General features: G+C 37.5%; 1 protein-coding gene and 1 long non-coding RNA gene across 2 annotated transcripts in view; one reads left to right on the top strand and one right to left on the bottom strand.

Annotated features, from left to right (window-relative positions):
• Positions 1–15,603, top strand: part of LOC134665343 (uncharacterized) — a 125,732-nt gene that overhangs the window by 70,231 nt on the left and 39,898 nt on the right. The gene's annotated exons all lie outside the window — the stretch shown is intronic.
• On the bottom strand, positions 6,481–14,906 carry LOC134665284 (glyoxalase domain-containing protein 4). The gene is made up of 6 exons (XM_063522184.1): positions 14,670–14,906; positions 14,244–14,293; positions 11,980–12,245; positions 9,732–9,887; positions 8,389–8,565; positions 6,481–7,805 (listed from the first exon to the last, which is right to left on the bottom strand). Exons 1-6 carry the CDS (start codon positions 14,757–14,759, stop codon positions 7,693–7,695), a joined length of 852 nt encoding a protein of 283 aa, XP_063378254.1. The 5' UTR covers positions 14,760–14,906; the 3' UTR covers positions 6,481–7,692.

The raw sequence follows: 15,603 nt of genomic DNA, 5'->3' as shown, positions 1-15,603 counted from the left end.
TATACCATTTTTTTTTTCACAAAAAAGTACCTAATGTTTCCTAAGACAGTTTCCCTGTATCTCTTATACTTTGGGATTTCCCCATACTGTCCCACTTAAAAAAAACACACTGTATATAATATATGGACCTGCCGCGTCCGCGTCTATTTTCTGGCAACCTCTTGGTTGCTACACTAGCCCACCACATGCAGCCAGATGTGTGTGTGATAAAATATTCGTAGATTTAAAATATAAAATCTTACGCTTGCTATTCCTCCGAATAAGGCACGATCGTATGCAAATTCGTTCACGGTATACGCGCTGTGGAATTGTGGAACAAGTTGCCCCTGTCGCTCAAACAGTCCCACGGCGCGATTCGGGAAATGATTTAGAGATTGTCTAGATATGAAATAGTAAAGATATGTGACGTTCCACGGCAAAAGGAACTTTATTTATTATTTATTTTATTTTACATATTTATAATTTGCATTCTTCCCTCATCTACTCGAAGGTTAGGTGGAAGGATCCTTTACAGGGATAAGTTCGCCTTTGTACCTTTATTTCTGTAAATATTATGTAAACCTGTGTTGTGTGCAATAAAGTGATTACTACTATACTACTACTACTAAAATATAAATAAAGTATTAAAGGTAAGGTAAAATGCTACGGGACTGAACAGTCCCGTAGCAACGCTAGAATGTAAAAATATCCCGGGCTGGCGGCTCATTGTTTATTTGTCATTGCACTTTATTTACCCGCCGCCGGTCGACTGAGCCGGATTGGGATTGTTTGATTTTTAATCCGATTGCGCCATCCCGAGATTTTATGTCGGTTAGGCAAGCCATTTATAAATTACGGATTGATGTGGAATGTATAATTTATATCGTGTTTAGGTAGGTAATCTAAAGAGGTCAGTAAGGGAATAGGTGTGAGAATGTACCTACTTATACCGGGTGTGGCCTATAATACGAGCAAAAAATTAAACTGTAGGCTGTACTCTCCTCATACTGACCAACATTTGTTCAGCGACTTTTAAAAATAACTTGTGGTTTAATTTTTAAAACACTTTAAAGTTTATTCTAAGACGCAATGTATTGCGAATTTTGTTATGTTTAAGGCGTGACAAGCAACGTCAATCACAATGATATGGCGTGGCGATGGCGTCCATTTAAGATAATATTTATTTTGTATAAAAAATAGGGAGTCTAAATACTTCATAATTTTTAAAAGTTGTGGAACAAAAGTGTCACCGTTTGAGGAGTACAATCTATGTTTTAATTATTTGCTCCTGTTACAGGTACAGGGCACACCCGGTATATGAAACATAGGTACCTACGTTCCTGTAACTTTTGTTCTTTATAATCACAAGATCGTTTAAATTAGCTTCCCATATGATAACCATTTCTAACCTGACAATGAGCATGGCAATGGCCGGTAAAGACGGACTGCAACCCCACTGCAACTTGTATGGGAACTGCACGCCCACTGCACGCCAACTGCAATCAACAATATAAGCTATGCATCTGCCTATTACATAGTAACTTCGCTAACATACACCTATCATAAACACTCATCTACTCGTAACCGCGCGAACGGAGTGAATTAATTGATTCATTACATTACAAAACCTAGGTACATAAAAAAGGTAGATATGTTAATTGAAACGACTACATGATTGCATGTTAATGGATATGTGCATTATGCATGACGAGCAAAAAACGCTTTATTTATAAGTAAAGCCAAAAAATTAGAAGGAAACGAAAGATATGACGTGCCGTGCGAAATGTGATACGAAATTTCGCACGGCACGTCATATCTTTCGTTTCCTTCTAATTTTTTGGCTTTTTTTAATATTTTGTACCTGGTCTACCAGGTACTTACCTTAATTGTACTCTAAAAGTACCTACGTCTGTTTAACTTTTTGTTCGTCTGTCCCCTGTCTATTCATTATTATATTAAAATTAGGTATACCTACTGCTATATATGGTATCGATATATATTCACGATATCTAACTGAAAATAAATAAAATTTAAACATGTTTTCTTGATTTTTTCTATCGTTCGAGCCAATTTAATATACCTACTACCTAATCTTAATTAATTCTGGAGAGGAATCAAGTTGTTTAAATTGAGTCTTCTGAACGTATTTTCGAGTGTAGTTAGGTAATAAGTATAATGTAAATGCCGTAATAATACCCATATTTCTATGCAGTAAAATGCAAAACCCCTGTTATAATGTGTAGGCAATAAACCTCGCTACCATAACCGTTGCATTGCAAATTGCAATCGGCCGCTGTTGGAGCATAACGAAAATAGAGCGCGAATATGCTAGTAGTGAATTACTGCAGTGTAATGCTCTGGAAAATTAACTTCATCGAAGACAAGGGAATATTAAGATGCATGAAGTAGTAAAAAACCCTTACAAACCAGATAGTTACCACATATTTAAGCACCATACGCCATTTTTGTCGGCTGCCAATTTGCGGCTACAATATTCGACTAGATACATTAGTCGTCTTACGACGTAATGTTAATTAAAGTCGGAACCCTGGTTCGTTTTATATGAATTTTTACTTTTAAGCTATACTACTTATAGATGGATATACTTACTACTTATAAGAGCTATTTACCGCCGGGCGCCGACCGATCAAATTCGACTGTGCAAAATTACTTGCACTTTTATTTGTTTGAATTCAGGCAACAATATGGTAGGTATCTCCAAATAACCTAACCGAAATAAATAGGTACTTAAAGTCAATGATCATAAAGCAGTATCCACACCGAGCACCGAAACAAAATCGATTAAATGGACGAGAAAATGTGTCACGAATAGTTCCACGGAAGCTCCCAGGCACGCGATCGTGCAGTTTTGCGACCCGTGTTCTTATTGCGAGAGCTAGGCGAGATCCCAGAAAAACCAATATGCCGTGACTTGGCGAGCCGTAGAAAATAGTTCATTACCCATATTAGGTAGGTACATGTCCAGATCCGTCGCCGCACCAAGGTGCATGACGTGGATTTCGTCATTACCAAACTAAAATGAAATCGGGCGGGACATGTTGCTAGGCAGATGGCAGGTGGACTAAAATGTTAACAGAATGGTGGCCGCATTCAAATGAAAGAAGCTCCTGGCGTCCCTTGGCTCGTTGGGTGGACGACATCCGGAAAATTGCGGGTCACTTCTGGATGAGATTAACTCAGGACCGGGACGAGTAGCGAACTAGAGAAAAGGCCTATGCTCAGCAGTGGGCGATAAAGGGCTGATATGATGATAGGTTACATTACGGGAAGGTCAAGCTTGGATCGATTAAAAAACATTCGGAAAAAATGTGTGATTACAAAGCCCTTGGGGCGCGAGTTCTACTCGCACTTAGCCGGTTTTATTCGCTAGGTAAGGGAGACAGGTCTTACTCGTAGTAATCTCAAGAATTGACGCACGGATTTTACGATAGCGATTGCCATTTGACTTTCCAACTCTGATCGACGGAATCTTCAGTCTATCACCGTTCCTGCTACATGAGCTACATCTATACAAATCCGGTAACAACTATAGGTAAGGTATTATACTTACCCGAAGACGTGAAAAAATACCAGCTGTCCCAAAGAAAACATTGACTTTTTTGCGTTTTCGGAGTTGGTTCGATACGATACTAAAAAGTTGTTCAGTATGACGTATATAGGTACTCGTACTCATTACTCACCTCTCATCTCAAAGTATAACCACCAAAAATAACAACAAGTGCCTACAAGGTAGTAAATGGTCAGTCCTAATCACCGTGTATGTGCGTAATCACAGAATAAATAATAGTACTAGGTACAGAAGACTCACTCTCTAACAAAACGCGTCTGTCACGATCAGCACAGATATGGCCGCTAGGTGGCGACAGCGCCACGCGCGGCTTATGGCAAACCCCAAAATCGGGGTCGAACGGATGGACTTTTAGCTACCTGTATCAAAGCGACGAAATCACGGAGTGAGCCACGCCTGACCGCATTCTAAAGAATGTAAAGCTAAAATTGCCCGCCAAGTTTTACGTGAATACATTATCACAACCAAGGGTGCCAAGCAGTGATTTGCCTGAGCCGTCAACTCGCTTGTGCTTGGCGCGACGTGAACGACGCCCCTATTTGGTCGATACCATCAAGTCATTTACCCGCTGCAATCCCTTCGCGGCGAGATTTACTTTTAAACGGTTATTACGGCAGGGTTAGCGTGTCTATAGTGTAGACTACAGGTAATATTCAACGCGGTTGGTACGATGAAACGAATTGAAATGTGTAGCAAAGAACCGTGTCACAGTGGCGTGGGAAATTTCATTTAACTTGTACTTTAAAGCGCGACTTAAGTCATGTTTCATTAACATGTAACAGTTACATTCCTGACAAAATGTATGGGACAGTCAGTTTTGTAACGATTGCTAACCGGCCGTTAAAGGCCCAAAAGTTAAGTGGAAATGCCCGCGTATTTTTTTTCAACCAATCATACTATAAGTTCAGTTATTCGATCGACTAAGTCGACTAACTGAACTTATCGTGATTTTTTTGGCGTTTTTTGCGTAATGGTACGGAATACGGAACCCTTCGTGCGCGAGTCCGACTCGCACTTGGCCAGTTTTTATTTTATTTTATGGCTGTGTCGTTATTAGCGATGAATGGGTTGACGTGTACCCAAAGATCATTGTTTACATGACATTACGCAAAAAACGCCAAAAAAATAACGTTTATTTAAGGGAGCCCCACTTAAATATTTATTATACTTATTCGTTTTTAGGGTTCCGTACCCAAAGGGTAAAACGGGACCCTATTACTAAGACTTCGCTGTCCGTCCGTCCGTCCGTCCGTCCGTCCGTCCGTCCGTCTGTCACCAGGCTGTATCTCACGAACCGTGATAGCTAGACAGTTGAAATTTTCACAGATGATGTATTTCTGTTGCCGCTATAACAACAAATACTAAAAACAGAATAAAATAATGATTTAAATGGGGCTCCCATACAACAAACGTGATTTTTGACCAAAGTTAAGCAACGTCGGGAGGGGTCAGTACTTGGATGGGTGACCGTTTTTTTTTGCTTTTCTTTTTGTTTTTTTTTGGTTTTTTGCATTATGGTACGGAACCCTTCGTGCGCGAGTCCAACTCGCACTTGCCCGGTTTTTTAGTATTAGTGTTCCGTACAAAACTTTGTTTATTTGTTGTTATAGCGGCGGCAACGGGGGCCTTATTCAACATGCCACTTTTGACGTCGAATGTTGAACTTCCGTTGAATCGAATCAATTACTTGTCAAAATTTGACATTAGCAATCCACAGTTAGGTGACAACCAAACCATTATAAACCTTATAGTAAAAATAAAACAAAGTTGTTTTTTGTTAAATTATTGGTTGTACCAAATGAACTATCCGCACTTGATGAACTTCAACTGTTGAATTGAAGTTTACGCGAAATCCGACAGTTGTACTATGTCGAATAATAGAGATACATCATCAGCTGTGAAAATTTCAACTGCCTCGCTATCATGGCTCATGAGATAGGTACAGCCTGATGACAGACCGACAGACAGCGGAATCTTAGTAATAGTTTGGTAATAGAGTACTAAAACCATGAATTTGACACTATTCGTAGGATTGATAGGTAAAGCCTAATGCTAGCGCCATCTGTAAAATAGGTACTGCGACCGGCCAACCCCATTGGTTCCGAGCCAATCGCTCCCGCACAATAGGCTTTTTCCAGTGACTGTTTTGAAATAATTTGACGAATTGCTGTTTGTTTAATTCTACTAAATAATTAGCTGAACTACTAGTAACTCATAAGTCATAATTTAACTGTTAAATACACCACAGGAATTGTTGTTTGTTTAATTCTACTAAATAATTAGCTGAACTACTACTATTAACTCATAAGTCACAATTTAACTGTTAAATACACCATAGGAATTGCTGTTTGTTTAATTCTACTAAATAATTAGCTGAACTACTACTAACTCATAAGAGTCATAAGTCATAATTTAACTGTTAAATACACCATAGGAATTGCTGTTTGTTTAATTCTACTAAATAATTAGCTGAACTACTACGAACTCATAAGTCATAATTTAACTGTTAAATACACCATTATACCTATATACCTATATCGTTGCTTATTATGAACAGTGGTACAACTAAAAATGAAATGCTATTGCATTTAATATTCTATCTTTTACTGGTAAGATTTAAAGTCGAATGGCATTTCATTTTGTTTTGTGTCACTATTCATGATAAGCGTCGATATGTAAAGTACAAAAATTTAATTTAAGACCCATTTTGTACCTTGTCACAGTAGGTACTCACAGTGACAATAGTGTGAGATCTCTAGCGACTTTCATAATGATTGTCACTGTGACAAGGTACGAAGTGGGTCATAAATTAATACTTTCGATCGTAATACATTTTGTAATAATAAATTGCGCTTATTACAACTACATAAACAAAAATACAGATTTGATCAGGTGAAATAATAAAACTCTACTTACTTCAATTGTATATTAAAAGATATCACTTTAATAAACACAGAACATACTCGTATAATAACATTTTAACAATATAATTAATATTGTACGTAATTTAATACAATAAATTAATAATTTGGGGAAAGATAATCTTAAATTGTGATGTTGGCACAACTTACAAATACTACATAAGAAAGCTTGATAAAATACAGTGTTTTTCGCGGACCAAAACATACAAGGTATTTATTACAACACAATGCTCCAGAAGAAGCGAAGTCTCAATATGCTTAAGTTTCAACATTCTAAAACTTTTGAGTAGTGCCCAATGCCCATTTCATAAAAAAATCCAGCATCGAAATCGATACGAAATACAACAATCGGTAACAATGGTATCAAAAAGTTCATCGTTTAGGTCATTGGCATCAAAGGACCCCGCAGCAAACATAGGTTCAACAAAAAGTGGTTTCAGTTAAATCTCACGAAATTTTGGTATGATGTTAATTTGGCTCTTCTAATTATTTTTTTGCATGGGCACAACTCTCTCAGAAGTATACTTTCAGAAATAATCAAGTATATAATTTTCTATTTACGCGACATGTTTTCTAAAATCGATATATTGTTATGACACGCACTGACAGTTACTGACGTTATAAGTTGCAGCCACCAACTGTCATGAGGAGGAATTACGTAAAAATGGTTAACAAACACATATTTTGTATAAAACAATTACATTGATTATTTCTGAAAGTTTACTTCTGAGAGAGTTGTGCCCATACAAAAAAATAATCAGGAGAGCCAAATTAGCATCATACTAAAATTTCGTGAGATTTAACTGAAACCACTTTTACCCTATGTTTGCTGTGGGGTCCTTTTTATCCGACATCACATAAAGATGTAGTGCATAATTATTTTCCATCGTATTTTCTCGAAAACGTTCGTATTAGTCATGCTACTTCAGACAACCTCAGTACTTTTTGTACTGAGACTGACTGAAATGGCAAGGCATGTTAGTACGTTTCCGTGAAAATACGATGGAAAATAATTATGCACTAGATCTGTATGTTTTTTTATTTAGTCATATTGACGTTAAAATTTGATTGTGGCCAAGTAATTAAATAACCTGAATTTATAAAATGGGCTTCAGTCTTAGCAAATACAACAAAGTAATAATACTCGAACGAATGTATAATTATCATCTAATCGACATACTTGTGGCATAGATAAAGAATTACTTAGCGCGACTTATCTGATTTAATGAATTTGTCGAGTTCGGCGTCGCTGGCCGGGTCCACCTGGGACAGCTGGCGGAAACTCTCGTCGTCCACGAAGCAGATCTCGTGGCCGTCTGGAAATTCAATCATTATTTAACACCGTCGTTCATAGGTCCATGAAATTTGCATTGTGCTGGCGTCAAAGGATCTTTTAGGATCGTTAGGATGATGACATGTCTGGTGGCCTTCCCGGGGGTATCGGGCGAGAATAGGGGAGGGGGGGTAGGTCTCGTTGACAGCCCTGCTGTCGATGATTGACTGATCTTGGAACCATGATCGGGCGAGATTATTAGGTACTTACTCGTACCTGGGTCAGCTAGGATGATGATACGTTCGGGGGCATTGCACAAGGTGTTCAGCAAGATGAGTAGGGCGAGGCTCTTCTCGCTGGCAGTCATTTCTTGCTGTCGTTGATTGGCTGTTCTTGGAACCATGATCTGACGAGTCTATCAGGTGCTTACCTGGGTCAGCTAGAATTATGACGCGGACGGTAGCCTTCCCGGGGTATCTAGTGAGATGAGGGGGGTGAGGATCTTTTCGTTGGCGGCTTGAATCTTGCTGTCGATGATCGGCTGCTCGTCGAAGATACAGGCGAGCATCATAGCTTTCTACCTTCCTACATGTCCCCATGTCCGGGAGAGGCTATTACGTGCTTACCTGGGTCAGCTAGAATGATGACGCGGACGGTAGCCTTTCCAGGGGTGTCTAGTGAGATGAGGGGGGTGAGGATCTTCTCGTTGGCGGCCTGAATCTTGCGGTCGATGATCGGCTGCTCGTCAAATGGGCAGGCGAATGCTATGCGACCGTAGGCCTTTGCGCGGTTTATGGGTTCAGCTGTAAAATAAGTAAAGTTTAAATTAAGAAACAAAACTGGACTAGACTGTATCTTACAATAATGTTATTCTTGTTGAATTATGGATTAATCTGTAGGTACGCTAAAACGCTAAGTTCGTGAACAATAGGTATTAAAACCACTTGACTTTAAGACTGATACAAGTGTTATGTGTTATGACACGTGTGATGACCACTTTAGCAAAGTACTTGTTCTAGTTCCTACAAAACAAGATTTATAGAATATATCTACTATGTAGCACTAGGTTGCTCAGTGTAATATTTTAGTTTCTCTAGCCTTGTGCCGCCCACCATATAAAATTATAGCTAAGGAAGTTAGAATCTTGTTCTATTTTCAATTAGGTTGAAATGTTCGAAAATTTTACGAGACAAATGAAATGCCACCTACTCACCTACTTTGTTTTTAATTAAGGTTGACATTCCATCGAAACTGAGTGTACATCCTAATGTACATTGGACGACACGAGGCTAGCGGACATTCTTGTACATTCTAACACATAATATTTTATCCAGTACAGCTAATATGTTTAAATAGATATCGTTGGTACAAATCACACAAACAGCAGAAAGTAACATAATAAAAAGTGAGATATGTGTAAATAGACGGAAAAGGAAAAATAAAAGATAATATTATAAGATATAGTAAGAGTATAGTAGTAAGAGTAAGATTATGAGTCGTGGAGTAAACGACTACTTGAGTGGCGACCATGGGGGGAGGAGCGTCCCCAAAGTAGACCCAAGATGCGTTGGGACGACGACATCAAAAGGACTGCAGGGAAGAAGTGGCTCCAGGTTGCAAAAGACCGTGACAAATGGCGTAAAATGAAGGAGGCCTACACCCGAAGGGTAGAAAAAGGCTAGAGAGAGAGAGAGAGAGTAAGAGTATGAGGTTTTAAAAAAAAGGAAAAACAACAGATTTTTAAGGATCGGCAACGCCCATCCCATTGTTACATCTGGATTTACCTTTAGGCGGGCTGCTACTTATTAGCACCGACCCTCGATAATGGCCCATTTCTCGAACGGTAAATTAGACTAATATTATTAGTCCACGAACTGTCAAATCATATGGGTTGTCATGGCAACACACTAATAATATTAGACTAATATCGTTCGAAAAATGGGCCCTTGGTATAAAAATGTCAAATTACCAATTTCAACCAGCTCAAGCTTGGCCTGGTCCTCACTGAAGCCGACGACCACGGACTTATCCTTCTTCTCGAAGATCTTGAGCGTCAGCAGGCCGTTCCAGTAGGCGATGGACCTCGCCAGGTTAGAGCAGGCTAGCGACACTTTTTGAACTGGGTCTGAAAGAGAAAGCAATTATGATTATCGGTTAAATCCGCACTCGTCTGTTTTTGTAATGCATACACGGTATGCATGTTTTTTTCTCAATTTCGTTGGGTCTTTCATAAAGCATGTAACGATATTGCGAATAGCGATATACGTACGAATAGGTAAGATTGCTATAGTGAAGACGTGCGGTATAATTTAGAAATTACTTTGGTAATCAAAAATAAAAATAGGTTGCTCAAACATTGTCCCTAACTACGTTTTTTGAAATTAACCATTATAATTATTGACCCAAAAAACGGAAGATCGTGAGCACTCGGTTTCGATTGAGCGCCAGAAAAGCAAAATTTGGTCCCAGAATCAAATCAAGTGTTTAAAAATTTAAATTAAAACCCACACGAGTAGGTGTTTGACTGTACACAAACAAAAATGGAAAGTTTTTGCAATTTATTATCATAATATCTACCTATATGTCAACTTGAACGGTAAACATACCTATTCACCGGCGCATCACCAATTTTAGCAGCATGACAAACGAAAGATAGACTTATCTCTCAATGCTTCATGCACAAATACCGTGAAACTTTATTATTTGTTTGCATAATACTTAATTTATTCCTACAGACACATGTGTAAACTTGTGTTGTTATTATGAAATAATTCATAAAAAATATTGCACAACTAAAATAAAACTGATATCAAGTCTATTTAAATTTATACTGATACTACATTTCCAATTCGCCCGAAAATCACATTTAAGCAATACCGAAAACTAAGTTCTGATTTAACACAAACTAACCCCGAAAATAACGATTCAATAAGATTTCAGATTTTTTCGGTCATCGATCCCTACTAATGAATATTATAAATGCAAAAGTTTTCTGTCTGTCTGTTATTCGTTCACACTTAAACATCAGAATCAAAAACAAAGCAAAAAAACGCCCGATTCTATTCACTATCAGGATCAATTTAGATGAAATTTGGCATGAAGATAGGAGGCCCGAGGATCCTTCCTAGGAAAGGATAGTTCTATGATTTATCATCATCATCATCATCATCCTTCCCTGGAGACGTAGTCGCGGGCATAAGCTAGTATAAAATAAAAGCGATCAAAGTGAACAGCCGAATTTTTCAAAATAAAATTCATAGTAGGTACTGTATTTAAAACATTGTTCAGTAACCCAGACAGCACTCATATTTCACTTTATCTAGGACCTAGATCCTAGGATAACACTGATATCTAACAGAAGTCAGCTGAATGCTTATCACTATCTAATAGCGTGACAAAACGCATGTACACTTGATACAATCTTTTATCACTTATCTTTGTTGAGATGGCTTTTATCGTTAACAATTGTTATGATTGAATGCGAGGAAAATTAAAATGTTTCGGCGACTAAAGAAATAGCCTAAATAGATGCCAATGAAGTGGAACAACTGTCATGGTCAGGTCAGGACTGTAAATAATTAACATTTCATGGTAATATGAACAATAGGTTTTTAGTGTCTGCAACAAAATAAGTCGTCCGATGTGGAATAAGATTTTGTTTAGGAAAATAAGTTATTTTTAAGAATCTCTTGCATTCAACTTCAAGTATTCGTTGTTGTTGTACAAGGTCATACCGTTGCTATGCTTTTTACTTTTGCTAAGTGTACTTGGTAGTGTGCCAAGTATTTCTTAATTTTTACATTACTAGTCAGTTAAATGAGTAGTAAGCTGTTAGTGAATCTATTTGTCGGTATGCACGAAGGTTGATATTGGGATGTAGTTAAAGTTAACTTACCTCACCATAAAGGTTTGCAATAATCAAAAATAAACTTTCGTGAGACATAAAATAATAATAATGTAGCCTATATACGTCCCACTGCTGGGCACAGGCCTCCTCTCAAGCATGAAAGGGTTTGGGCTATAGACGAGGGTTTGGGTTAGAGGTTTTTTTTTTTGTTTTGTGTTTTAATCATGAGACATATTATGAAATATTTAGATCATTTGTGTTTTTAGTCGCTATTGGCGACAGGTTAAGGCCCGTGGGGGGTCCTTCACTCCCTTGTATTTTTAATCGCCAATAGCGGCGATGCGTTCTAAATATGTTAAATTAAAATTACCTTTTCCAACAGGCTCCGGTTTATCAACAATGAAGAATTTGTATCCACCAGGTGCTTCCAAGTATTTAATCCCATTCTGTTGCTTCACTGGCCAATTATTGGCCGCAGCTCTCTGCAGACTCTCGCTGGACTGTATGGTGAGGCCGATAAAGTCATTGCCTGTCTCGTAATGTGTGATCCCGTAGTTGTATGTAAGCTCAACAACAAAATGTGTGTCCTCAGGGCCGTAGCCTACCATAGTCTTGCTCCATCTATTTGCGTATGGTCTGTGAAATAAAAAATAAGTTATTAGGGAGATTACTGTAAAGTTCTGCCACCAGAGTGCACATAGTAAGGCCCACTTGCACCATTCCACAAACCCGGGGTTAACCGGTTAAACCTGGAGTTATCATGGTTACCAGTACAATTTGACACTGGTTTGACGGTTTAACCGCGTAACCCTGGGTTAGTGGGATGGTGCAAGTGGGCCTAAACCATAGAGAAACTTACACATACTACGCCTTAAAAAGTTTTATAACAAGTTTTCACTATGACATTGATGCATCAAGGTAGCCTACCGCGAAACGTGAAAATCGATATTTCGTTATCTGCCTCTCTATTGATCGAATAGGCAAGAGTGATAGAGGCAAAAACCGAACTTTCGATTTTCGTGTTTCGCGATAGCAGGGGTGCGAATCTCCTGACTTCGGCCAAACTCGGCTCCGCTCGGCTCAGCATTGCTCCGAGCAATTTTTAGGGTTGAATTTTGACAACCCTAAATAGCCGAAAGGGATAGTGTTATGTATTAAAAAGGGATAGCATGATTCGACCCTGAACCGCTGTCAAACTTCGGTTTTGTAGGAAGTTTCCTTTCTGTACAGTAGTACTATTATTTATTCTGTGGCGATAGTGTGATTGTGCTAGTGACCTCTATGCAGAGTTTTGCGTAATATTCCCTATTATGTATGTCATAAAATACATAATATGGAATATTACGCAAAACAGGGGCCTTTCAAAATAATAAATGATTACCAGCAGCTGTATACACTTGTACTTTCTATTTAGGTGCATTCACAGTGCTGGTAACTTATGTGGAGCAACACTATGCAACATGGTAACATCAGGTAACTTACCTAGTTACTTACGGTTGCTCCACAGTTGGTCCACAAAAGTTATCAATGGCGTGGAATTGTGGATGCACCTAATAGCCTCCTAAGGTCCTCTCTATAGTACTTATTCAGTTCAATGAAATTTAAATCATATTCAATTGGTTGAAACAGAGTCGCATTTGTTTTGTTTCATTCAATTTTCAAACAAAACCAAAATCAATTCTCTGTACTAAAGGTAACAAATTTCAGTGGCAAATTCTGGATTTTTTAAATGGCTGGGCCTTAGGATGATAGAAGGATTTAATAAAAAAGCATAGTGTAGCAAATGAAGCAAATCAATGGTACAATTGAATTCAAAAATTCTTTTAAAATCCTCATTATACTTTTTTCAACCATTAGAAATAAAAGATATGCAACCAAGAAACACCTTATCAATTTATCCAATATACTATCAGATGTAATCAAAGATTCTGATTCAAATCAAGATAATAATATAAATAATTAGGCTAGAACTGCTAGAATTAGTGCAAAGTTCTCCGTAGATTAAAATCATTGCTTATCAATTACCAATACTATCTCTACATTCTCTACAGGATATCAGAGGTATAATATAATAAAATAATTGGATCATAGTATTGAAAGTAATCTTCATACTGTTTATACAGAATATCTGCATCGGACATTTATTTAATAACAATATAAATTATAGGAGATTATCCTTCGATTTAAATTCCTATAATATCAATTATAGGAATCAAAATTATTGTTTTATTTCCAATTAATTATGACAAAAATACGTATTTGATTTTTGCTGCAATATTGTTTTTAAAAATAATACAAACAACAAATCCATGAAAAAAAGTAAAAAGAAATTTTACACCATGTTGACACAAGACACATACATATTCAATTTATAGTTCTTATTTTTTTAGCATTAGAAATAAGGTAAACAACCTTGGTGTGTCTTTTAATTGAAAAACACATTCTAAAAATAAGTTATGGCAAATATGTAACAATTATGAATCTAATATGATCATTTATATTCTTCTGCTTTCATAAGTAATAGTTTTTGATGTTTAAAAAGCGTTTTTCAATTAAAAGACATGTTAAGATCGCTTACCTTTTTGCAAGTTCTGTAAGTTTAAACTAGGTACTCTATTTAATGTAATGACTTACCCATTGCAGGCCGCTTCACACCCTTCGCTGAATTCCTCATGACGAAGTACCTAATAAAATAGCACGTTTAATTAGAAATAAACTCATATGGATAACATTAATGACTCCCAAGTGACTAAGCACATTCAGACAGCCTTTTTGTAAGTTTTAAACTAATTTAAACACGGGACAGGAGCGATACTATCGAAATTCGGGTTGACCTATCACAGCGTAACATTAAACTGCATTTTAAACTGTAAATATACGTGTAAAAAAAACAGAAGTTTAGTTATTAGATACGCCGCGTTATGACCGGTTCTTGGTTGTTTATATTGACCTTGAAGCTTCACGGGAGCAATTATAATGAACTTATAACTACAGCGAGGCTAAGTTATCTATTGCTTTACTTGTCTAAGACAAATACATATTTAATAGCAATAATTTTACCTTCATTCCCAAGATGTCTCGGTAGAATTTTGCTGTGAGGGTCCTGTCAGCCACTTTGAACACGAAATGCAACGCACGGCCGTTCACCATCTTGATGCAATTTAAGTCTTAGAATAATTAGTGAGAACTTATAGAATATTTCAATATTAGACGTAAAGTCGTTAATAATATTTATCACAGATTATTACGGTCACGTCCACAGTACGCGGCGTATGACAACCGAATGACAGAGGCGCGAATGACATTGACACGCGCAGCCATGCGTTCATAAACCGATTACTTATGGAAGCTAGGACGCATTCATACAAGTTTTTTTTACCCGACTACGACAGTTTAAAAGCAGGGTTATGCACATTTATTTGTATAATATAGTCTGGCAAACACAACTTGTTAGTGAGAACCAGGAAAAGTATAACCAACCTTTCTTTGGATCTTACGCTAGTACTAGCGTAAGACAAAGACAGTATAATTCTCTCTGTCTATATTTGAAATGAGTCGTCCAGGTCCAGGGGTAAACCAAAGAGCATATAATCACAACTACAGACTGATAGTGATTTAATTCTCTTTGATATAGATTTTCGTCGTATTTTCTCGGAAACGTTGGTATTTGCTACTTCAGTCAATCTCAGTACTTTTTGGCTGAAATAGTAAGACACGTTCGTACGTTTTCGTGAAAATACGATGTAAAATAATTATGCACTACCTACATCTACTGATAGCATCTGAAACAAATAATAAAATACTTTATTATTAAATAACTGAATCCTTTGATCCTTTTTGTTATGTGCCTCCACCATCTCTGCAGAAAGTATGCGATGGCTTGGTCTGAGGAAAAACTTACCTAATTTTAGCTCGTCTACAGTCAACAGCGCTTAGGATGTACGTTGTAAGTACGTACTCGTGATTTTACAATTTCCACGCCGGTAATATAGAC

This window comes from Cydia fagiglandana, chromosome 6 (genome assembly GCF_963556715.1).
Source record: "Cydia fagiglandana chromosome 6, ilCydFagi1.1, whole genome shotgun sequence".
NCBI lineage: Eukaryota > Metazoa > Arthropoda > Insecta > Lepidoptera > Tortricidae > Cydia > Cydia fagiglandana.
Note: the sequence above shows the minus strand (reverse complement) of the source record. Positions and strands in the feature narration are given on the sequence as shown.